This window comes from Chiloscyllium plagiosum, chromosome 8 (assembly GCF_004010195.1).
Source record: "Chiloscyllium plagiosum isolate BGI_BamShark_2017 chromosome 8, ASM401019v2, whole genome shotgun sequence".
In the NCBI taxonomy this organism is placed as follows: domain Eukaryota; kingdom Metazoa; phylum Chordata; class Chondrichthyes; order Orectolobiformes; family Hemiscylliidae; genus Chiloscyllium; species Chiloscyllium plagiosum.
Window position 1 is genome coordinate 93,491,789 of NC_057717.1, and position 25,126 is coordinate 93,516,914.

At 42.5% G+C, this 25,126-nt stretch overlaps 1 protein-coding gene across 3 annotated transcripts in view; it reads left to right on the plus strand.

Annotated features, from left to right (window-relative positions):
- The window catches only part of LOC122552181 (adhesion G protein-coupled receptor E3-like), a 77,943-nt gene that overhangs the window by 47,414 nt on the left and 5,403 nt on the right, over positions 1–25,126 (plus strand). For all 3 annotated transcript variants that reach the window (XM_043694756.1, XM_043694759.1, XM_043694758.1), the window contains 5 exons: positions 7,361–7,593; positions 10,095–10,161; positions 10,996–11,087; positions 12,631–12,799; positions 14,042–14,140. In XM_043694756.1, coding sequence (XP_043550691.1) covers positions 7,361–7,593; positions 10,095–10,161; positions 10,996–11,087; positions 12,631–12,799; positions 14,042–14,140 — 660 coding nt within the window. The remainder of the gene's footprint in view (positions 1–7,360; positions 7,594–10,094; positions 10,162–10,995; positions 11,088–12,630; positions 12,800–14,041; positions 14,141–25,126) is intronic.

Genomic DNA, 25,126 nt, shown 5'->3' on the forward strand with positions numbered 1-25,126 from the left:
GGGGTCTGGAAAACAAAAAGATGACTGGATTGTACAATGTAAGATCCTGAGGTGACTTAACATGGTGGACATGGAGAAGTTTTTCCTCTGATAGAAGAATCTAGAACTAGGGATAAGTATTTAAAAATAAAGCATTGCCCTTTTAATACTGAGATAGAGCAAAAGATTTCCTGTGATGCTCATAAGTCTTTGGAATCAACTTCTTGTCTAGCAAAAGCTGCTGCTTGTTGGGCTTAGGTTGAGATTTATTGAAAATGTATCAGAGGTCAAGGATGCCAATGTCAGAGTGGAAATGAAACAGAGAATTAAACTGACAGGAAAACAGCAGATATTATTCATATTTCTGGCCTGAATGGAGGGTGTTCCACCAAAGCAGTTACTGACTGTATATTTGACCCTCAAAGATATACAGGAAACAATGTAATGTGCATTTATAAAAGTAAATTTAAAGAAGTATGAGTAAACACTGTTTCACTGGAAGATTACAAAACACCAGGTTATAATCCAACAGGTTTATTTGGAAGCACTAGCTTTCAGAGCACTGCTCCTTCATCAGGTGGTTGTGGAGTATAAGATCATAAGACACAGAATTTATAGCAAAAGCTTACAGTGTGATGTAACTGAAATTATATATTGAAAAAGACCTGGACTGTTTGTTAAAGTCTCTCATCTTTTAGAATGACCGTTTTGGTTTCAGTTCTTTCATATGTAAATGCTAGAATTTCTTTTTAAGTTCCATTCCCAAGTGAACTTTAACATTAGGTGCTGTGTCGGCCCAATTAATGCGTTGAAAGAGTGAGGTGTCCTGTGTGAGGCTGTCTGTGCCGCAACACTCAGACTGATTGTAATCTAAAAAAAGGATTTACAGAATCTTACATGGATTCATGCAGCTTTTGAGCAAAATCAAATGTAATTCTGCAAATACAAATTCACTCCACAAATTTGTGTGTGTATCTGTGCCTGTGCATGTGTGTGTGTGTGTGTATATCTGTGCCTGCGTGTGTGTGTATATCTGTGCCTGTGTGTGTGCGCGGGGAGGGTATGAGTATCTGTGAGAGAGTGTGTGTATGTGTGTGAGTGTGAGTTCAAAGGGGTATAAGATTGTGAGAGGGTGCATGTGTGCGTGTGAGGGTGGAAGTATATATGTGAGTGTGTGAAAGAGAGCTTGTGTATGAGAGAGAGTCTGTGTGAGTGTATGTGTTTGTAGGAGTGTGTGTGTGTCTGTAGGAACTTCTTCCCAATCAGAGAACGCTTCAGCAGTCTGGAACATTCGACCTCGAACCTTCAGGTGACCATCCTCCAAGGTGGACTTCAGGACAGGCAGCAATGCAGAGGCTGATAGCCAAGTTTGGTATCCATGGGAATGGCCTTAACGGGGACCTTGGGTTCAGGTCACACTACAGGTGACCCCACTGCACTACACACACACGCACGCAGACACAGATAGAAACACACACACACACACACTCACAGACAGACACACACAGACATTCCTAAACACACACACACACATGCATCCTCTCACAATCTTGTAACCCTTTGCACTCACATACATACACATACATACACTGTCTCACAGGCACTCATAGCTCCCTCGCACACACACACCCACATGCACTACACACATATAAGTTTGTGGGATGAATTTGTACTTGCAGAATTACAATTTATTTTGCTGAAAAACAGCATGAATCCATGTAAGATTATGTGAATCCCTTTTTTAGATTAGAATCAGTCTGAATATTGGGACATAGACAGCCTCACACAGGGCACCTCACACCTTCAATGCATTATCTGGGCTGACACGGCATTTATTGTCAAAGTTCACTTGAAAATGTAACTTTAAAAACGTTCTAGGATTTACATATGAAAGAACTAAAAACAACATGGTCATTGTAATAGATGAGAGACTTAACAAACAATACAAGTCTTCTTCAATATATAATTTCAGTTACATCACACTGTAAACCTTTGCTATAAATTCTGTGTCTCACGATCTTATACTCCACAGCTAACTGATGAAGGAACAGCACTCCGAAAGCTAGTGCTTCCAAATAAACCTGTTAGACTATAGCCTGGTGTTGTGATTTTTAACTTTGTTTACCCCAGTCCAACACAGGCACAGAGATAACAGAAAATACTTTGTGCCAATTAATGCAATGCACTGACAGCATTTTCATTTGTGGTTATGCACATACAGGAAGAGATTTTGAATACTGTATTTAGTTTCATATTTTGATGATAAATTAGCTAAAATGTTTTGCATTCCAAATTTAGTGACTGCCATTCAGTCAGGACCCAAGGAGAAACAAAAAGCTGTGCTGGCATACTTTGTACAGCCAGGATATTGACTGGTTATGCTGAAATTGGGCTGACCAATGCTGATGAAGGGCTTATGCCCGAAACATCGATTCTCCCACTCCTCGAATGCTGCCTGATCTGCTGTGCTTTTCCAGCACCACAATCTCGACTCTGCAGTTTCTTTGATCCAGTACATGTTAAAATTACAGCGACATTAATGTCTGTCAATCTTATCAATGGCATCTTACACTAATAAGATTACCAAGAGATTTTGAGTCGTGTCCAAATGTAAAAATCATGATGAAGGGCTTATGCCTGAAATGTCAATTCTCCTGCTCCTTGAACACTGCCTTGATTTGCTGTGCTTTTCCAGCACTAAACTCTTGACTCTGAGTTCCAGCATCTGCAGTCCTCACTTTCTCCTCATGATACTTAGCACACATAATTTAAAAAATGTACAACTATGCAACTTTTGATGAATGTATGGGTTCGATTGCAGCCTGTCTGTGTGGAGTCTGCACATTCTCCTCATGTCTGCTTAGATTTCCTCTGAGTGTTCTGGTTTCCTCCCACAGTCCAAAAGATGTGCAGATTAGGTGAACTGGTCATGCTAAATTGGCCATAATGTTCAGGGATGTATAGGTTTGATGTATAAGTCAGGGGAATATAGAGTAATAGGGTAAGGGAATGGGTCTGGGTGGGATACTATTCGGAGGGGTGGTTGGACTTGTTGGGCCAAATGGCCTGTTTCCACACTGTAGGTATTCTGTGATTCTATAATCAAGCAAAATTTCATTGCCTAAAGATAAACAATCCAACTTGGGCTCCAGCTATTAACAGCTGGAAAAGCCCCACTCTTGACTCTGCTCTCCAGCATCTGCAGTCCTCACTTTCTCCCAGCTATTAATAAACTATATTAATTACTTGGATGCAGGGCTAGAAATTACCAATGTCACATTTGCAGGTGACACTAAAACAGGTGGGAAAAAGTTGCAATGAAGAAATAAAAAATTAACAAATGGATGTAGATAGATTAGGGGAATGGGTCAAAATTTGGTAGATGAATGTTATCATAGATAAGTATGACTTTTTCGATTTTGGTCAGAGGAATGGAGAGAAACTTCAGTGTGCTTTGTTGCAGAGGGAACTGGGTATCCTTGTGCATGAATCACAGAAAACTAATATGCAGATAGTAAGGAAGGCGAATTGAGTTTCAGTGTTTATTGCTAAAGAAATAGAGAATAAAAGCAGGAAAGTGTTTCAGCAGCTGTACAGTACAGTGAAACCATACTGGACTGTTGCCAAATAATTTTGGCCTCCTTAATTACGAGGAGATGTAGTTGTATTGGAGACAGTTCAGAGAAGGTTGACTAGATTGATTCTAGAGATGAGGATTTCTTATGAACACCGATTGAGCAGATTAAGCCTGTAGTCACTTGAATTTAGAAGATGGAGAAGAGGTCTAATTGTGACACATAAGATGCTAAAGGGGATTGACAAAGTAGATGTAGAGAGGATGTTTCCGCGTGTACGGCAATCTGGAATGAGAGATCATAATTTTATGATAAGGAGTAGCAGATTTAAAACAGAGATGAGGAAAAATTACTTCTTTCAAAGGGTCATGAATCTATGGAACTCACTACCCCAAAATATGGTTAATGCTGGAGCATTGAGTTCACTTAAGGAAGAGATAGAGAGATTTTTTAACTAGTAATGGGTTAAAGGTTATGAACAGCGGGCAGAAAAGAGGAAAAGAGGCCGAAATGGGATCAGCCATGATTGTACTGAATGGCAGTGCAGGCTGAAGGGCTGAATTGCATACTTCTGCTCCTAATTCTTATGTTTTATGTTGCTCAATTCATGCTAGTTTAAAAGTAGATGTGTTGTAATGGATGGTTTATGTGGGACTCTTCTTGTTCCTAGGGTGGAGGAATCTCGCACTTTAACTGCTCATAGTTATGGGTCCTTGGAGAATCACACTTAAATTGAAAGGGTATTATTAAATTGAAGAGAGTTCACAAAAGGATGTTGTTGGGAATAGAGGCTTTCTGTTATAAAAATATGCTGGGATCGGCTGAGACTTTTCACCGGAGTGCAGGAGATTAAGGGGTGGCCTTATAGAGGTTTACAAAATCATGAGGGCATAGATAAGGTGAATAACAAAGGTCTTTTCTCTATTGTGAGGGAGTTCAAAACTAGGGAGCATATTTTTAAGGTGAGAGGAGAAAGTTTAGAAAAGGACTTGATGGGCACTTTTTTAAACAGAGAGTGGTTGATGTGTGGAATGAACTCCCAGACGAAGAGGTGGCTGCAGGTACAGTTACAATATTTAAAATAGATTTGGATAGGTACGTGAGTAGGAAAGGTTTGGACGAAATGGACCAAACACAGGCAGGTGAGACTAGTTTAGTTTGGGGACATGATTGACATGGATTAGTTAGTCTGAAGGGTCTGTTTCCATGCTGCATGACTCTATGACTCCATAACAGCTTGATGGAAGTTCTAGATTTTAAAATGCATGTTAAAGAGGGGAGAGAGGTGGAGAGGCAAAGATTTCTGGGGGGGAGTGCTTAAATGCGATCATGGGCTGACTTGATTATTGCCTTAATTTCCACTGAGATAGTTCCCAACAGCACTATCTCTACGCCAAATGGGCTGCAACAGAATTGGGAATAGGAAATAAATGCTGGCCTAGCCAGTAACACTCATATCCCATGAACATTAAAACAACAGACCATTCTTATTCCTTAAATGATTAAAAATAAATTGAATCATGGTCAGTGGAAATGGAGTCATTGAATATTTTCAAGGTGAGAAATAGTTAGATCCTTGATTAAGAAGGCACTCAGAGGCCATCAAAGATAGGCAATGAACTGGAAATTAAGGCCATAATCAAGTCAGCCATGATCGTATTCAAGCACTCTCCCCCAGAAATCTTTGCCTCTCCACCTCTCTCACCTCCTTTAACATGCTTTTTAAAATCCAGAGCTTCCATCAAGCTGTTATGGAGTCATAGAGTCATGCAGCATGGAAACAGACCCTTCAGACTAACTAATCCATGTCAATCATGTCCCCAAACTAAACTAGTCTCACCTGCCTGTGTTTGGTCCATTTCGTCCAAACCTTTCCTACTCACGTACCTATCCAAATCTATTTTAAATGTTGTAACTGTACCTGCAGCCACCTCTTCCTCTGGGAGTTCATTCCACACATCAACCACTCTCTGTTTAAAAAAGTTGCCCATCAAGTCCTTTTCTAAACTTTCTCCTCTCACCTTAAAAGTATGCTCCCTAGTTTTGAACTCCCTCACAATAGAGAAAAGACCTTTGCTATTCACCTTATCTATGCCCTCATGATTTTGTAAACCTCTATAAGGCCACCCCTGAATCTCCTGCACTCCAGTGAAAAGTCTCAGCCGATCCCAGCATATTTTTATAACAGAAAGCCTCTATTCCCAACAGCACTATTATTAAAATATGCTGGATAGGCTGAGATTTCTTTCACTGGAGTGCAGGAAATTAAGGGGTGACCTTATCGAGTTTTATAAAATCATGAGGGACATAGCTAAGATGAATAGCAAAGTTATTTTGAACTCCCTGTGAGGAAGTTCAAATCTAGGGAGCATATTTTTAAGGTGAGAGGAGAAAGTTTTGAAGAAGACTTGATGGGCAACATTGTTTATACAGAGAGTGGTAAATATTTCGACTCAGTGACACAAGTAGTGTCTACAACCCCTTGCTGATAGTGGACAAACTTTGAGGAATCAGGGGGTGAGCTGCTTACCTCAGAATACTTTAGTTTTGGCTGGGTCTTGCAGCCACAGTAACTATATAGCAGGTCCAGTTCAGATACTCGTAAACCCCTGAATGCTGATATTAAGGAATCCAGCGATGATGATGCCACTTAATTCAAAGGAGAGATAGATTCTTGAAGGTGAATTGATCTGAATAGGTAAGGCTATTACTGCCTTGAGCACAGTAGACTCAGGGGTGAGAGTGAACAAAGACTGCAGATGCTGGAGATTACATTACATTACAGTGTGGAAACAGGCCCTTCGGCCCAACAAGTCCACACTGCCCTGCCGAGGCGCAACCCACCCATACCCCTACATTTATCCCTTAGCTAACACTACAGACAATTTAGTATGGCCAATTCACCTAAACTGGCACATCTTTGGACTGTGGGGGGAAACCGGAGCACCCGGAGGAAACCCACGCCAACACGGGGAGAACGTGCAAACTCCACACAGTCAGTCACCTGAGGTGGGAATTGAACCCAGGTCTCTGGCGCTGTGAGGCAGCAGTGCTAACCACTGTGCCACCGTGCTGCCCACAGATCAGAATCAAAACGTGTGGTGCTGGCAAAGCACAGCTGGTCAGCCAACATCCGAGGAGCAGGACATTCCTGATAAAGAGCTTATGCTTGAAACGTCGACTCTCTTGCTCTTCGGATGCTTTTCCTGCACAGTACTTGTTGACTCTAGACTCAGGAGTGATCTGGTCAATGTTTAAGGAAGCTTAGAAATACATGGATTTTCTTGCAGGTAGCCATTCAGCCCACTGTGTCCATGCAGACTGAAAGAGAACAATCCAGTGTAATCGCACCTTCCAGCACTTGGCCTGTAGCCTTCTGGGTTATGCCACCTCAAAAGCATTTCCAACCATTTTCCTTTTAACCAAAACACAGAAAGATTGCTGAAAGAGGTGTTTAAATATTCAATGAGGTAGATACGGTCCTCCTGTAGGGGACAGAATCATGAGATTAGAGTCAGGATGTTTACAAGGAAAATCAGGAAGAAGTTTATTTCTTGAATGCTCAGAGCATTCAGGAATTCTCTCCCTAAAAAGTAAGTGGATGTTGGTGGACAAGTGACACTTTCAGGTCTGAAGTCAACAGTTCTACTGTGGGTAACAAGGAATATGGGACGAAGGTAGGTAGTTGGCATTGAAAGACAGAACAGTCACGGTCAATCTATTTGACTGGCAGGGCAGGCTTGTTTGGTTGAATAGCTTCTGTGTGTTCCTGCTTTGAAGTTTTACCTATTGGCTTTTGTTTCCAGAAGCTGTGTGGTATCGTAGCGGGATGTCTGCATTATTTGTTCCTTACAGCATTTGCTTGGATGAGCTTGGAGACATTGCAGCTTCACCTCATGGTCAGGAACTTGAAGAACATGAGGGTATTCCATTCCAGTAACATTGGGAGGTATATCTACCCTTTGGGGTATGGGCCTCCTGCACTGATCGTGGCAATTTCTGCAGCCACCTGCCCTAATGGATACGGTTCACACAGAAAGTAAGCTGCTTCTGATTTCTCCTCTATCCTGCTGTGATGATTTAGCCAATCATTTTTAGTTTCCACAGTTACTGTTTTGCCAGAAGAACCTGCAAACAGTGACATAGACAACCTCAGAACATGATTGCCTCACTCAGATAAAGTGATAGATGTGCCGACCCCAGCTTTAACAGGCTACACACCAGTGTGGTACTTTCTGTCTCCTGAAGGAGCGATCCTAACTGCGCCAAGGGGTGAAGGGGGCAGCTGTGTTGTGATCTCAACTCATGTCTACATGACAACCACTGAGCACTCGACCAGTTGCCTTTCAGCAGGCAACATAGGATCATAAGACATAGGAGCTGAAATTAGGCCATTCAGCCCATCAGGTCTGCTCCACCATTCAATCATGGCTGATAAGTTTCTCAACCCCATTCTCCTGCTTTCTCCCTGTAACCCTTGATCCCCTAAACAATCAAGAACCTATTCATCTCCATCTTAAATATGCTCAATGACCTGGCCTCCACAGCCTTCTCTGGCAGTGAATTCCATAGATTCACCACTCTCTGGCTGAAGAAGTTTCCCCTTATATCTGTTCCAAAAGGTCTTCCCTTTAATCTAAAGCTGTGCCCTCAGTTCCTAGTCTCTCCTACCAATGGAAGCATCTTCCCAATATTCAGTCTGTCCAGGCCATTCAGTACTGTGTAAGTTTCAATTAGATCCCCCTTCATCCTTCTAAACTCCATCGAGCATAGATCCAGAGTCCTCAAATATTCCTCATATGTCAAGCTGTTCATCCTGGGACCATTGTCATGAACATCCTCTGAACATGCACCAGGGCCAATACATTCTTCCTGAGACATGGGGCCCAAAATTGCACAGAATACTCCAAATGTGGTATGACCAGAGCCTTATAGAGCCTCAGAATTATATCCCTGCTTTTATATTCAAGTCCTCTCAAAATAAATACCATCATAGAGTTTGCCTTCCTAACTACTGACTCAACCTGCAAGGCTATTTTGAGAGAATCCTGGAATAGAACTCTCAAGTCTCTTTGCACTTCAGACTTCCGAAATAGTCCAGGTCTCTATTCTTCCCACCAAAGGGCATGACCTCACACGTTCCCACGTTGTACTCCATCTACCACTTCTTTGTCCACTCTCCTAACCTATCGAAATCCTCCTGCAGCCTTCTTGCCTCCTCAATGCTACCTGTCCCTCTGTCTGTCCTTGTACAAACTGCAAACTTAGCCAGAATGCCCTCAGTTCCTTTCTCTAGATTGTTAATGTAGAAAGTGAAAAGTTGTGGTTCCATCACTGAGCCTTGCGGAACACCACTTGTCACCGGCTGCCATCCTGAGAAGGACCCTTTTATCCCCACTCTCTGCTTTCTGCCAGACAGTCAAGCTTCAATCCATGCCAATCCCTTGCCCCTAACTCCATGGCTCTTATCTTACTTAGTCGCCTCCTGTGCAGCACTTGTCCAGGTAGTTAACATCCATTGTCTCTCCTTGGTCTAACCTGCTTGTTACTTCCTCAAAGAATTCTAGCAGATTTGACAGGCATGTCCTCCCCTTGATGAAACCATGCATACTCTGCCCTTTCTTACCATACAGTTCTAAATATTCAGAAATCTCATCCTTCACAATGGATTCCAGGAACTTACCCATGACCATGGTTAAGCTAATTGGTCTATAATTTTCCGTCTTTTGCCGTACTCGCTTTATAAACAGGGGTGTCACATTAGCGATTTTCCAGTCCTCTCGGACCTTCCCTGATTTGAGTGATTCCTGAAAGATTACCACTAACGCCTCCACTATCTCTTTATCTATCTCCCTTAGAACTCTGGGGTGTAGTCCACCTGGTCCAGGTGATTTATCCACCTTCAGACCATTCAGTTTTTCTAGACCTTCTCCTTGGTGATGACCACCATACTGCCCCCTCACTCTCTTGGATTTTTGGGAAATTACTCGTGTCTTCCACTGTGAAGAATGACACGAAGTAATTATTCAGTTCTTCAGTCATTTTCTTGATTCCCACTACTATCTCTCCTGTGTCATTTTCCAACAACCTAATGTCCACTTTTACCTCTCTTTTGCCCTGTATATGTCTAAAGAAACTCTTACAGTCTTCCTTTATATTACTGACTAGCTTACCCTCATATTTAATCTCTTCCTTCCTTATTTTTTTGTTGTTGCTCTCTGTGGGTTTTGCAAGCTTCCCAATCGTATGGGTTCCCACTGTTCTTTGTTACTTTATATGCTTTTGCTTTTATACTATCCCTGACTTCCTTACTCAGCCATGGTTGCCTCATCCTCCATCTACCATGTTTCTTATTCCTCAGGATGAATTTCTGCTGTGTCTCCTGAATTACTCCTAGAATTCTGTTCTGAGATGAATCAAAATAGAAGTCCAAGAGGTCAATGATGCATCAGCCCAGAAACCTCATCCTCACAGCTTTAATGAGTATCAATCTTTGAATTCAAACCAACTTACCTCAGCATGTTTCCTTCTGATTTCCAGCTGCTGGTTATTGGTGGAGAATGGGTTTATCTGGAGCTTCTTGGGACCAGTCTATTTGATCATTTTGGTAATTCTATTTTAATATAATCTATCCTATGTATAAGGCATTGTTTACCGCTAAACCTGATGACACTTTACAATGAAGTTCACAAATCAGCAGCAAATCTCAGACTCTGGCCTTATTGATGCGAGCTTATCATTCCAGCAGTTTTTTGTAATATGAATTGATCTATAGAGGTGTGGTGTCTTGTGTTTCAGTCTGAAGGTGTAAGTTCAATTCTCAACATGAACACAAAATCTAAGTTTACACTCCAGTGCAGTACTGAGGAAGAGACGTACTGACAGTGCAACTTGGTGTCATTAAGACTGTGCCAATCAAAGCTTTCCAAATCTGGCCAGAGTGTGGGTTTGATTGAGTGGTGGACAGTTCAAGCACTTTGTGTTTCTGCCTCATTTAGATGCTGCCACTGAATTCACTGTATTATATCCAAACTGCATTTAATTTGAATCATGAATGCTGATTTTGAGGCGGGATTTATATTCTGCTCTTAATTCAAATCTGCTTCAATAACAAGTACAAAAACCTGCATTTATCTGGCATTTTTAATATTACTCCAATTCTTGAACAAGTTTATTATTTTTGCTCGGAAAGAACTAATGGGCTTATCAGAAACAGAGTCGCTTATTGAAATAGTGCCTTCTCATTGCTACAGTGTTTTGCCAAACTTCCAAGTTTTCAAAACCAGTAAGTAAGAAATAAACATGCACAGAATAGAGTTGGCTCAGTAACATCAACTAAATTAGGTGAGATGGAAGACTGCAGTTCAGATTCCTCAGAGATGCCTAGACTATGTTACTGTATTCTGGATCAATTAGTCTAACATCTCAAATAATCCAACAGATGAATACGTTCCTGTTCACCATAACTGTCTGCATATTGAATGAAGAACTTTCGAATCGTGATGTGAATGTCTCAAAAATTAAGGACACCAGGTGAGGTTGCAAGGGAAGATGTCCAGAACAAGGGGGAATGACCTTCAAATTAGAGTTGGCCACCTCAGGGCTGTATCAGGCAGCACTGCTTCACACAAAGAGTAGTGGAGATCTGAAACTCTCTCAACCACCCCCCTCCAAAAAACGTTTCTGAGTCTTGGAGGAGAGCCATGATGAGGATCAGCAAAAATATCAAGGATGAGATTAATATTTTTTCTTTAAGTAAGGGATGTAGAAGCAAGGTGGTTACATGGAGTTCAGGTACAAATCAGTCCTGATCTAAACGACTGGGAGCTCATCAATGTGGAGTTGGATGGGCAGTTCCTGTTACCCTGTTCCCTCATTCCATTGTTTACAGGTTGGGAATTCTGTTCCTGCCCGGCCTCCCAAAACCATCTACAAGGCACAAGTCAGTAGTGTGATGAAATACTGTCCACTTGCCTGAATAGGTATAGTTCTGAAAATACTCAAGAAGCTGGACACCATCGAGGTCCAAGCAGCTCACTTGTTTGGCACCACATACACCATCTTCAACATACATTCCCATCACCAGTATACTGTGGCTACAGTGTATACCGTCTACAAGATACACTGCAGCAACTTACGAAGGTTCCTTCAATAGCTCCTTTCAAATCCATGATCTCTACCTTATAGTAGCAGGTACATAAGAACACTACCCTTTGCAAGTTTGCCCCCAAGCCACACACCATTCTGACCTGCAAGTACATCACCATTCCTTCAATATCACTGGGTCAAAATCTTGGAACCCCCTTCCTAACAACACTGTAACTGTATCTACACTGCATGGCCTACAGCAGGTCAAGAAAGCAACTAACCAGTATTTTCTCAAGGGCAATAAGGGACGATAATGCTGGCCTAGTTAGCATTGTCCACATCTCTTAAAAGAATAATTAGAAGTACCTGAACTGAAGTTTAGAGACACATATCTTAAACTCAAGTAAAAAGATTGTACATTCACATCCTTGCAGGTGGCCTTGTTCTGAAGATATGAAATTATGATTTCATTGCAATCAATAATGGCTTTCTGGAGGAGGGTTAGTGGTGTCTGTGTGGTGCTAGGCTAATTAATGAATGCTCAAATGGAATGAAGGACTGGGGTAGTATGAAAGAAAGGAACAGTAGAACATATTATGATTATCAAAAGAACACCCAAAGCTGTTCTGGCTGTATTCAGCCAGTAATGATTGGGGTTAACCATCATTATGGGACCTCAAAAAGCAAACCCTGTTGAGTGCTTCATTCACAGGTGTACCAGTGTCTTATTGCAGGATCTGGCATTGGGAAAATGTGTACCAAACTCCCTCCCTTGCTGACAGCAAGCTTCCATACCTCCCCCTACATCACTTGGCTGTGGCCCGGGAGCATGGGTGGGTGCATTGCCACCTTCTTCCCAGTTTCGCTGCTGAGCAAGATAGGTATATTGTTTAGATATATTTAAAAACTAATAGTTCATCTCAGAGTCTGGTAGAGCTCATAAGTGTTTCCGTCACTACCATGTCTAATAGTTTGCCCCTCATTGCAGGATGCTGACGTTTAAAGCCATTGGACAAATCTTTATCCTGGGCTGTACTTGGATTCTCGGCTTGTTTCATTTTCAGGAGGAAACAATCGTGATGGCCTATTTATTCACAATTGTCAACAGTTTTCAAGGCACCTTCATCTTCATCATCCTTTGTGTGTTAAATCCCAAGGCATGTGGTATTGTACTTGAGGTTTGCATTAGAATGGAATAAGTCACAACATAGGAACTAGAGTCAGACATTCAGTCTTCAAAAATGTTCCACCATTTAGTTAGCTCATCTACCCACATTGACCCTCATGACCTCTCACAGAACAAAAAAAATCAATTTTATTCTTGACATTTTCAATTGACCTTTGACCTCAACTGCCCTGTTTTTGGGAGACATGGTTCCCATTTAACCTCAGCAAAATGCTGAAAGCTGAGAACCAAGGATGTAAATTACCCGTGGACGCTGGTCTCTCAGTTCTGGCTCACCCCAACTTGTGCATCTGATGGGGTTAGGATTTGAATCCCATTGCAGGCATGTTGGGCATATAGTCCAGGCTAATGCTTCAGCATGATACTGACGGAGGGTAGCGCCATCAGAGGTGGCTGTTTTTTGTTTTAGGCATTAAACGAAAGGTCTGTTTCCTCTTTCATACAAATATTGTCGGTAAATCTTTGAGCATGTTCAAGGCAGAAGTAGTCTTATGGATGCTAATGACATCAAGAGATATGGATAAAGCATGGGGAAATTGAGGTACATAACCAGCTATGATCTATTTGAATGATGGAGCAGACTTGATGGGCTGAATGGCCTCCTCCTGTTGTTCAGTGAAAGATGCAATAACATTATTTCAAACCACAGCATAAGTTTCCTGGTATCCCTGCCAATAGGCATCCCTCGTCTATCACAGATTTTTGGTTCGTGATCTCAGTGCCATTTGTGGGATGTGCCTGTGTAAAAATTGGCCATTATATTTCACTTTATTGTGCCAAAAATATCTACTTTGGGTCATGCGGAGGTTGGAACATAAGTAGGAGTTCTCACTTTCCCTTTCCTTCATGTTCGCCTGCATTATAGGCTGAGTATGACTTCACCACAAATCTGAGGTTGCATCAGCTTCAAATCCAACCATCTTGATACTGAACTACAAAGTATCTGTGGCCCAGGTATAGGAGAATAGACTAATTCATCATGATTTTCCTCTAAGGTAGAGCTGGGTGTACTGTAAGCTGAACTTTAGTTTATGCTCCGTGTTTAACCTGTGAATACTGGGAGCAATATTGGCCACCAAAGAATGTGGAACCAGTCAATTATTCTAAACTGTGCATCATGCTTTTCTGTAAAAAATAGATTAGAAGATTATGTGCAGAATCTTAATTTATCAGCCGCAAAATTTAATAAATTCCTTTGCTTCAACCTCTTAAGATAAGGGCGGAATACAGCAAGTGGATTACCTGCATCTGCAAGACCAGAAAGAGCTTACTTGAATTGGAATCGGTGAAAGTGCCATTGTCAGTTACATCGGTAAGTGTGCCTGTATATACTGCAGCATCTGACGACCTAGCACTGAGACAGAGAAAAGGTAGCAGCATGGGAAAACCATCTCACCCATGTTCCCCTTAACACACCATTCCAACTTTGATATTTATAAAATACCACCATGCCATCTTGGTTGCTGGGTCACTCTTTCTCATGGTCAATTGCATATGGCCAGTAAATACCAACTTTGTCAGTGATGTTATCGCAAGATAAATTTTAAAAATAAAAGGATCTGGTTAATAGTCACTTGAAAGAATGGAACTTGAGCATTGCTGATAGAAGAGTTGGATTGTTGAAGCTTGTGTCTTGCAATGATCAGGATAGAATTGCAAAAGTCTCAAATCTCAATGGGAACAACAACTTATACAACTTAAGAAGAGGATATTAATTAGTTTATGAGTGGGTGCTGATTAGTCTCCATGGTAACAACTCTACTAACCAACATTTGACAATAAGTTAGCATCCTTTTCTCATGTGATATAAATTGTTGTTCCCTTTGAGATGTGATATTCTCATAATTCTGTTCTGATCAGTGCAAGGTAAAAGGCTTCAGTGGCAATTCTTTCTTTTCAGGAACACTCAGGATCCAAGATAAATGTTTCCTTTATGTCACACATCTCAGATTGGGATCAATTGTCAATTGATACACCAGTTTCTGCCAGTAACGAACTGAAAGTAAAATAAATTTATTTGGAGGGTTAAACAGAACACTCTTATAGTACATCTTCAAATTTATCCCAATTGCTCTATGACTGTACCTACCTTCAACCTTGGGCCATCTACAAAACTATTACACAATTTAATGACCCAAAGTAATGAATGGGATGGCAAACTGCAATTCCTTTGAAGTTTCCCTCACGGTGATATGCATTGATAAACTTGTACAGCTCTTAATATATATTTAGTAAAGAAACAGAAGAAGTTCATTTTATAACTAGGACCTGTTCTAGCATTCAGTGTAACCACGGCTGGTCTGTGACCTAATGTAATTGTTTCCTGCGGGAGAGAGTTCCAAACTAGTATCACTCTCTGTTTTCAGAACTGTTTCTTCATTTTTTTCCTAGAAGGTCTGGTTCAACATTTTTGACTATGTCCCTTCGCCCTAGATACCCCAGCAGGCAGAAGTGGTTTCTCTGTAACTACCCTTATCTTTGCACTGATTACAACCTTCCTTGTTCAAATCTTTCATCATAATTCGATCATTGGAGTTCAGTTATCATTATAGTACATGCTGCTTTCCCTCCAAAACCAATATTTATCAATCCTTAGATGTCACATAGAACTGCTACAGATTATTTCATGTGTGTCTGACTAGAGCTTTGTATAGTTGAAGCATAATTTCAGCTCCCTTTTATTCTCACATTCCATTTGCCTTTGTGATTATTTCCTGTACCTGCTTTAGTGATCCATGTAGCTGGACACGACACCCAAGCATACATCACACAGCTCGTGCAGCCAGGCAATAGGAATAGAACTCAGAAATAGAAAAGAGAAATCACAGTACTTGGAGTATACTACAGGCCTCCCAAAAATCAGTGGGTGATAGAGGAGAGAATATGTAACAGCAGAGGTGTTGTGCTAGGTGATTTTAATTTCCCCTATATCGACAGGGATTCACTTTGTGCTAGTGGCTTGGATGGGGCATAATTTGTAAGGGCCATTCAGGAGGGTTTCTTGACACAGTTTGTAAACAATCCAACCAGGGAAGTGGTTATACTGGGTCAAGAGTGTGGTGTTGGAAAAGCACAGCAGGTCAGGCAACATCCGAGGAGCAGGAGAATCGACATTTCTGGCATAAGCCCGTCATCAGGTCCAAAACATCGATTCCCCTGCTCCTCAGATGTTGCCTGACCTGTTGTGCTTTTCCAGCACCACACTCTCGACTCTGATCTCCAGCATCTGCAGTCCTCACTTTCTCCAAGGGTTATACTGGACCTGATTTTGAGAAATAAGCCTGGCCAGGTGAGCGAAGTTTCAGGGGGGGATCATTTCGGACCGAGTGAACATAATACTGTGAGTTTTAACGTATTCATGGGTAGGGATAACAGCAGTCCTCAGGTGAAGGTACTAAATTGGGGGACATTATTAGGCAGGAACTGGAGAATTTTGATTAGAAGTGGCTGTTTGAGGGTAAATGCAAGTTGGACATGTGTGATATTTCAAACTGCAGTTGATAAGAGTTTAGGAGCAGCACATTCTTGTGAGAATGAAGGATAGATATGGCAAGTTACATGAACCTTGGATGACCAGAAAGGGTATCACCTTTGTCAAAAAGAAAAAGCACACATACGTAAAGTCTAGGAGGATCGGAACTGATGAAACCCTAGGCGTATATAAGGAAAGAAGGGCTACATTCCAGAGACTTGTGAATCACGTCATAGCTGAAGTAGTCTATTTTATGCGATGGTGCAAACAGTGCAATCATATATAGTAACTCATGGAGAAAGCACGTGAGCAGGAGCTGTTACTAGTCAAAGACCTGTTTATAGTTGACTGGCTTAGTAATAAATTTAGCCAAAAGTGAATTCACAAAAGCAAGAGTAAGTCACCATGGTCGGCAAGGTGGCACAGTGGTTAGCACTGCTGCCTCACAGCGCCAGAGACCCGGGTTCAATTCCTGCCTCAGGCAACTGTCTGTGTGGAGTTTGCACATTCTCCCCGTGTCTGCGTGGGTTTCCTCCGGGTGCTCTGGTTTCCTCCTGCAATCCAGAAATGTGCAGATTAGGTGAATTGGCTGTGCTAAATTGCCCATAGTGTTAGGTGAAGGGGGAAATGGGTCTGGGTGGGTTGCTCTTTGGAGGGTCGGTGTGGACTTACTGGGCCGAAGGCCTGTTTCCACACTGTAAGTAATCTAATCAGATATACCATAGGACAAAGACAAGTGTTACCAAGGACAGTAAAAGTAGTTTCTAACCGAATTCGCTGTTCCTAAAGGAAATCATGAGATTTTCAGGATTTCATAAATTTTAATGGAAATTTGTGCATAATTTCAGCACAATATTAATATCTGAAAAGGTTTTGTTCAGGAGGGGGAGTGGAGTTTTTGATAAGGGACAGCATTACAGCTATTCCGAGGGAGGATAGTCCTGGAAATACATCCAGGGAAGTTATTTGGGTGGAGCTGAGAAATAAGAAAGAGATGATCACCTTATTGGGATTGTATTATACACCCCTAAAATTCAGCGGGAAATTGAGAAACAAATTTGTAAGGAGATCTCAGTCCTCTGTAAGAATAATAGGGTGATTATGGTAGAGGATTTTTAACTATCCAAACATAAACTGGACTATGAATAGTGTTCAGGGTTTAGATGTAGAGGAATTTGTTAAGTGTGTATATAAACATTTTCTGATTCAGTATGTGGATTTACCTACTAGAGAAGGTGCAAAACTTAATCTGTTCTTGGTAAATAAGGCAGGTCAGGTGACTGAGGTGTCAGTGGGGTCGGGGGTGTGGGGTATTGGTGGGCACTTTGGGGCCAGCGACCATAATTCTATTCGTTTTAAAATAGTGATGGAAAGGGATAGACCAGATCTAACAATTGAACTTCTAAATTGAAGGAAGGCTAATTTTGATGGTATTAGGCAAGAATTTTCAAAAGCTGATTGGGGGCTGACGTTCGCAGGTAAAGGGACGGCTGGAAAATGGAAAGCCTTCAGAAATGAGATAATGAGAGTCCAGAGGCAGTATATTCCCATTAGGGTGAAAGAAAAGGCTGGTATGTGCAGGGAATCCTAGATGACGAGAGAAATTGAGGGTTTGGTTATGAAAAGAAGGAAGCATATGTTAGGTATAGACAGGATAGTTCGAGCGAGAAGAGTATAAAGGCAATATGAGTTTACTTAAGAGGGAAATCAGGAGGGCAAAAAGGGGACATGAGATAGCTTTGGCAAATATGGTTAAGGAGAATCCAGAGGGGTTTTACAAATTCGTTAAGGATAAAAGGGAGAGAATAGAGCCCCTCAGAAATCGGTAAGGCAGCCTTTGTGTGGAGCCACAGAGATGGGGGAGATACTAAACATAGAACATAGCTGAAAATGTGTTGCTGGAAAAGCGCAGCCGGTCAGGCAGCATCCAAAAAGCAGGAGAATCAACTTCGGGCACACTTTCCTCATTCCTGAAGAAGGGCTTATGCCCGAAACATCGATTCTCCTGCTCCTTGGATGCTGCCTGACCTGCTGTGCTTTTCCAGCAACACATTTTCAGCTCTGATCTCCAGCATCTGCAGTCCTCACTTTCTCCATACATAGAACATAGAAAAGTACAGCAAAGAACAGGCCCTTATGTCCACGATGTTGTGCCGAGGTTAAATCTTAATGTAAAATACAATAACTTAACCTACGCACCCCTCAATTCACTGCTCTCCATGTGTCCCCAATGACTCTGCTTCCACCACCACCGCTGGCAACGCATTCCATGCATTCACAACTCTCTGTGTAAAAAACCTACCTCTGATGTCTCCTCTATACCTTTCCCTATACCTTTCTATATCTTAAAACTATGACTCCTTGTACCCGTCAATCCTGCCCTGGGGAAACGTCTCTGGCTATTGACTCTATCTATTCCTCTCATCATCTTGTATACCTCGATCGGATCTCCTCTCTTCCTCCTTCTCTCCAGAGAGAAAAGTCAGAGCTTTTTCAATCTTTCTTCATAAGGCAAGCCCTCCAGTCCAGTAAACCTTCCTTGCACCTTCTCCAAAGCCTCTGTATCTTTCCTATAGTAGGGCAACCAGACCGGACACAATATTCCAAGTGTGGTCTCACCAGGGACTTGTAAAGCTGTAGTAAACTTCGCAGCTCTTAAATTCGATTCCCCCTGTTAATGAAAGCCAAAACACCATATGCTTTCTTAACAACCCTATCCACTTGGGTGGCAACTTTGAGGGATCTATGTACTTTTACACCCAGATCCTTCTGTTCCTCCACACTTCCAAGAATCCTGTCTTTAATCCTACATTCAGCATTCGAGTTTAACCTTCCAAAATGCATCACTTCACATTTATCCAGGTTGAACTCAATCTGCCATTTCTCAGCCCAACTCTGCAACCTGTCTATGACGCGGTGCAGCCTTCAATAGCCCTCGATACTATTAACGACACCTCCAACCTTTGTGTCATCTGCAAATTTAGTAACCCACACCTCAACCTCCTCATCCAAGTCATTTGTAAAAACTACAAAGATCAGATGTCCAAGAACAGAGCCCTGCGGGACCCCACTCAACACTGACCTCCAGGCAGAATAATTTCCATCTACAACCACTCTCTGCCTTCTGTCGGCCAGCCAGTCCTGAATCCAGATAGCCAAATCTCCTTGTATCCCATACTTCCTGACTTTATGAATGAGTCTACCATGGGGAACCTTATCAAATGCCTTGCTGAAGTACATATACACCACATCCACTGCTCGACCTTTGTCGACCTGTCTTGTCACCTCCTTGAAAAACTCAATAAGATTTGTGAGGCATAACCTGCCCCTCACAAAGCCATACTGACTGCCTTTAATCACGCTATGCTTTGCCAAATAGTCATAGATCCTATCCCTCAGAATTATTCCAAAACTTTGCTGACCACAGACGTAAGACTAACTGGTCTGTAATTGCCAGGGATTTCCCTATTACCCTTCTTGAAAAGAGGAACAACATTCACCTCCTTCCAATCCTCCGGTACGACTCCCGTGGAGAGTGAGGAGGCAAAGATCTTTCCCAGCAGCTTAGCAACCTCCTTTCTCACTCTCCAGAGCAGCCATGGATAAATCTGGTCTGGCCCTGGGGACTTATCCCTCTTAATGTTTTCCAAAATTTCCAGCACATCAACTTCATCAGTCTTGATCTGGTCAAGCCTGTATCCCAGCTCCTCAAAGTTCTCATTCACAATAAGGTCCCTTCCTTGGAGAAAACTGAAGCAAAATACTCGGTTCGGTTCCCTCTCTAAGGCTATGTTAAATGTTAGGCAGTTGTGATCACTGTCACCAAGAAGCAAAATACTCATTTAGGGCTTCCCTATCTGCTCATACTCCACGCACAAGTTCCCTCTGCTATCCCTGATTGGCCCTACCTTCTCCCAGATCATTCTCTTATTCGTCACATATGAGTAAAATGCCTTTGGGTTCTCCCTAATCCTATTTGCCAAGCCTTTTTCGTGCCCCCTCCTGGCTCTCCTCAGTCCCTTTCTGAGCTCCTTTCTGTAATCCTCTAAAAATGTGCTAGATCCTTGCTTCCTCCACCTTATTTATGCTGCTTTCTTCCTTTTGACGAAAAGCTCCTCTGTTCTCATCATCCAAGGCTCCTTAATTTTACCCCTTCTTACCTGTCTCAGAGGAATAAATGCGTGCATCACTCGCAACAACTGCTCCTTAAACAGTCTCAACATGTTTGCTGTGCCCTCCTGTGGAACAATTGTTCCCAATCTGTACTTCCCAAATCCTGTCTGATAGCGTCATACTTTCCTTTTCCCCAATTAAATATCTTCCCACGGTAACTGTTCGGTTCCCTCTCTAAGGCTATGTTAAATGTTAGGCAGTTGTGATCACTGTCACCAAAGTGTTCTCCCACCATGAGATCTGATACCAGTCCTGGCTCATTGCCAAGCACCAAATCCAAAATGGCCTCTCCCCTCGTCGGTCTGTCTACATACTGAGTAAGGACACCCTTCTGAACACACCTGACAAAAATGGCTCCATCCAAACCATCTGCACTTAGGAGGTTCCAGTCGACATTGAGAAAGTTGAAATCACCCATAACTACAACCCTGCTACCTCTGCATTTTTCCAGAATCTGCCTGCCTATGCGTTCTTCAATCCCTCTACTGCTATTAGGGGTTCTGTAGAAAACCCCCAATGAGGTGGCTGCTCCCTTGCTATTCCTGACTTCCACCCATACTGACTCAGCAGACAGACCTTCCTCAACAACCTTCATTTCTGTAGCTGTGATGCACTCTCTGATTAGCAATGCTTACACCCCCTCCTCGTTTTCCACCCTCCCTGTTCTTTTTAGAACATAGAACATAGAACCAATACAGCACAGGACAAGCCCTTTGGCTCACGATGTTGTGCCGAACATTTGTCCTAGCTAAAGCACCTATCCATGTTCCTATCTAATTGCCGCTTAAAGGTCACCAATGATTCTGACTCTGCCACTCCCACGGGCAGCGCATTCCATGCCCCCACCACTCTCTGGGTAAAGAACCCATCCCTGACATCTCCCCTATACCTTCCACCCTTCACCTTAAATTTATGTCCCCTTGTAACACTCTGTTGTACCCGGAGAAAAAGTTTCTGACTGTCTACTCTATCTATTCCTCTGATCATCTTATAAACCTCTATCAAGTCACCCCTCATCCTTCGCCGTTCCAACGAGAAAAGGCCGAGAACTCTCAACCGATCCTCGTACGACTTCCTCTCCATTCCAGGCAACATCCTGGTAAATCTTATTAATTCAGCAGCTCTTACTTTGAGAGCAAGCAAGTAATCATGACACCGAGTGCTCATTAACAGGCTGACATGATGCTGGAAGAATACAAAATGATGGCAGTGACATTGGAATACAAAACTGGTCCAACAACTAGCAATTTTGTGCAGGAGAGCTACAGTGCTTCGAAGCCACCCCATGATTGAATCGCTGGAAACCTTACAGACAATGATGTCCTTCAAACTATGGTACAGTGGCTTTACTACTGAACTGAAGCTATGCACTTGAAACTTCTTGTTTGTTTATGCAAATAAAACAGTCATAAAAGCCCAAGGAGACATTGAAATAAAAGGCATTGTAATCTGATCAAGTTGTTCAAATTCCAAATAAAATTCATCCCCAGACGTTATCGCTCCAATCTCCAGTTAGTAAATGATTAAGTGCATAACTTGAAGTAACATACACAAGTCATATTCAACAATTCCACCCAATCTCAGTTTAGATTTGAACCAGCTTACAACCGCCTCTGAGCCAAGAGACCAGGTTGAGAAGTGTGTCATACCACAACTGAACAGGTTAATTAAAAATAAATGAAAGAAGTGAGTGCAGAGAATCATAGCACCTTTGTGTTGCTGAGGTGTTTATCACCTCATTGGAAGGTTAAACAACCCTGTGCCATATTGAAGCCAGACCCACAAAGCCTTAGCATTCATATCTGAACGCATGTGCAATAATATACAACTACTGCGATGTGCTTTCTGCTCTGACAGAGAGAGCCGACATTGGAGACTGAGCTTCCCTCCTAGGTCACAGCACTGTGAAATGTCCACACTTGCTCCACTGTTTTGGCTGGGATTGACACTTACCATCTTCTGTAAGCTATGTATTCCAGATTTATTGCAACCGCAATTGCGTCAACCACCACTTCACTTCCCGTGGGCTTTTTGATCAAAAGCATGTCACAGAGTAGCAGAGAATAGGATTACTTTTACTTTCAATTCACTTACCTGTAGGGGAAGAGAAAAAAAAAGCTTTGAGTGATTGAATCATGAACTAAATAATCACTTCAGACAATCAACAAATTCAACATGGCTGTCAGAGAGAAATAGAGAGATAGGAGAGGTTGTTGAACCAACAGGCTTGCTTTGGGTAAAATCAGCTAAACAAAATATGTGGGGTTTCAGAATGACATGATGTTTGCTGGGCCCTGATACGACTAGAACAAATTGACACAGTTTAAAAATGAGGAGTCTCCCATTTAAGGCAGAGCAGAAGAAAAACTTTTTCCCCTTAGAAGGTAATTCTGTTCCCCAGAGAAGAGTGGAAGCAAGGTCAGTGAACATTTTTAAGGGTAAGTTGGACCCGTCAATCAATAACCTAAAGGACAAGGGAGAACATTCAGCAAAGTAGGAGGCCTGAAACAGATCACTTAAAATGGTGCAGCAGGCTCGAGGGACTGAATAGCCTCCTCTTGCTCCTAACATGTATATCTGTACGGTTAGTTGGTCAGTAAGGAGCCTCGAGGCTTGACGGTAGGTGAGACAATTGAAGATGCAAGACAACTTGACTTTGCCAATCCGCCAGGGCTCATTAGGGCTGAGGTCTTGTTGGGATATTACTGCTGAGGTTCTGAGCTGAACACCAACCCTCTCCCCAACCTAACCTTAAACACTAAGCAGCAAATTTGCATCCAATTATTCAACTCATGGCCACCCTTTCCAGTCTGCAACCGAGTGGTTGCCAGACAGTGCTCACTGCAGTAAAATAATTGCTTCCTGCCAGAAAAGTACAAAATACTTTCATCAACCCGCAAATGAGAAAGGTCATAAACGTTTTACGGCTTCACAACTAAAGGATTCAGATAGCCATGTGTCAATGTTTGGCAGAGACATTGCCAGTATGAATGGTACAAGGTCAGGGTTACATTATACAATGGGTGCACTGTTCAATGAACTCACTGTACTGCAGTGTGAGTCACTATCGCCTCCACACACAAAGTGGCTTTCCAGTGTTTGGTGACACTCAGCAGACTCAAACCCCATGAACCTGTCATTTTATCGCAAGTTGATCTTTGGTGACCAGCCTACTCCTTTCCAGTGAGATCAGCCCTCAGTTACTGTTGATATTCAGGGTGAACATCTCATAACCTGAAATAATCCTGAGGGTCTATGGGGTACCATTCAGAAACAAAACAAAAAATTCCTACTGCCTGGTAAGGCATACCAAATCATAAAGGATAAAGTTGCAAGGGTGTGCAGTCAGTAAGGAGCATTGTTAGACAGGGATATACAGTCAGGATGCAACACTGTTAGCTGGGGTATATATTGAGTATTCAGCATTGTTGGATGGAAGTATACTGTCAGTGCGGAGCACTGTTAGATCGGGGTTTACTGTCAATGCGGAGCATTGTTAGATAGGAGTATACTATCTGTGCGGAGCACTGTTAGATAGGAGCATACTGTAGGCGCGGAGCATTGTTCGATAGAGGTATACTGCCAGTGCAGAGCATTGTTAGATAGGGGTATACTGTCAGTGCGGAGCACTATTAAATAGGGATATACTGTCAGCGCGGAGCATTGTTAGATAGGGGTATACTGTCAGTGCGGAGCACTATTAAATAGGGATATACTGTCAGCGCGGAGCATTGTTAGATAGGGGTATACTGTCAGTGCGGAGCACTATTAAATAGGGATATACTGTCAGCGCGGAGCATTGTTAGATAGGGGTATACTGTCAGTGCGGAGCACTATTAAATAGGGATATACTGTCAGCGCGGAGCATTGTTAGATAGGGGTATACTGTCAGTGCGGAGCACTATTAAATAGGGATATACTGTCAGCGCGGAGCATTGTTAGATAGGGGTATACTGTCAGTGCGGAGCACTATTAAATAGGGATATACTGTCAGCGCGGAGCATTGTTAGATAGGGGTATACTGTCAGTGCGGAGCATTGTTAGATAGGGGTGTTTGTACAGGTCCCACTTTCCCCAGAATGCAGTCCAATTGTCCAAATACCTGAAGCCCTCCCTCCTACACCATCCTTGCAGCCACGTGTTCAACTGCACTCTCTCCCTATTCCTTGCCTCACTGTCACTTGGCACTGGCAACAACCCAGAGATGACGACTCTGTCTGTCCTAGCTTTTAGCTTCCAGCCTAACTCCTTGAGCTCTTGAATGACCTCCCCACCCCTCTTCCTACCTATGTCGTTGGTGCCAATGTGTACCACGACTTCTGGCTGCACACCCTCCCCCTTAAGGATTCTGAAGACACGGTCTGAGGGTTTAAATGTCTGAGGGTTCTAAACGGTCCCAGGGTTTAAATGTTTTAAACCCTGGGACATCAAGCAACCATTCCTGCCCTTGTGAAAACCATGTCTTTGTTATGGCCACAACATCGTATCCCCAGGTACTGATCCATGCTCTTAAGTTCGTCACTCTTATTTCTGACACTCATTACATTGTAGCAGACACACTTTAACCAATCCCTTTGTTTCACTACATCCTGTCACTGCCCAATCTGCAATTGTCCCACTCTCAGATATGTGGCTCTGATTCCCACCCCCCTG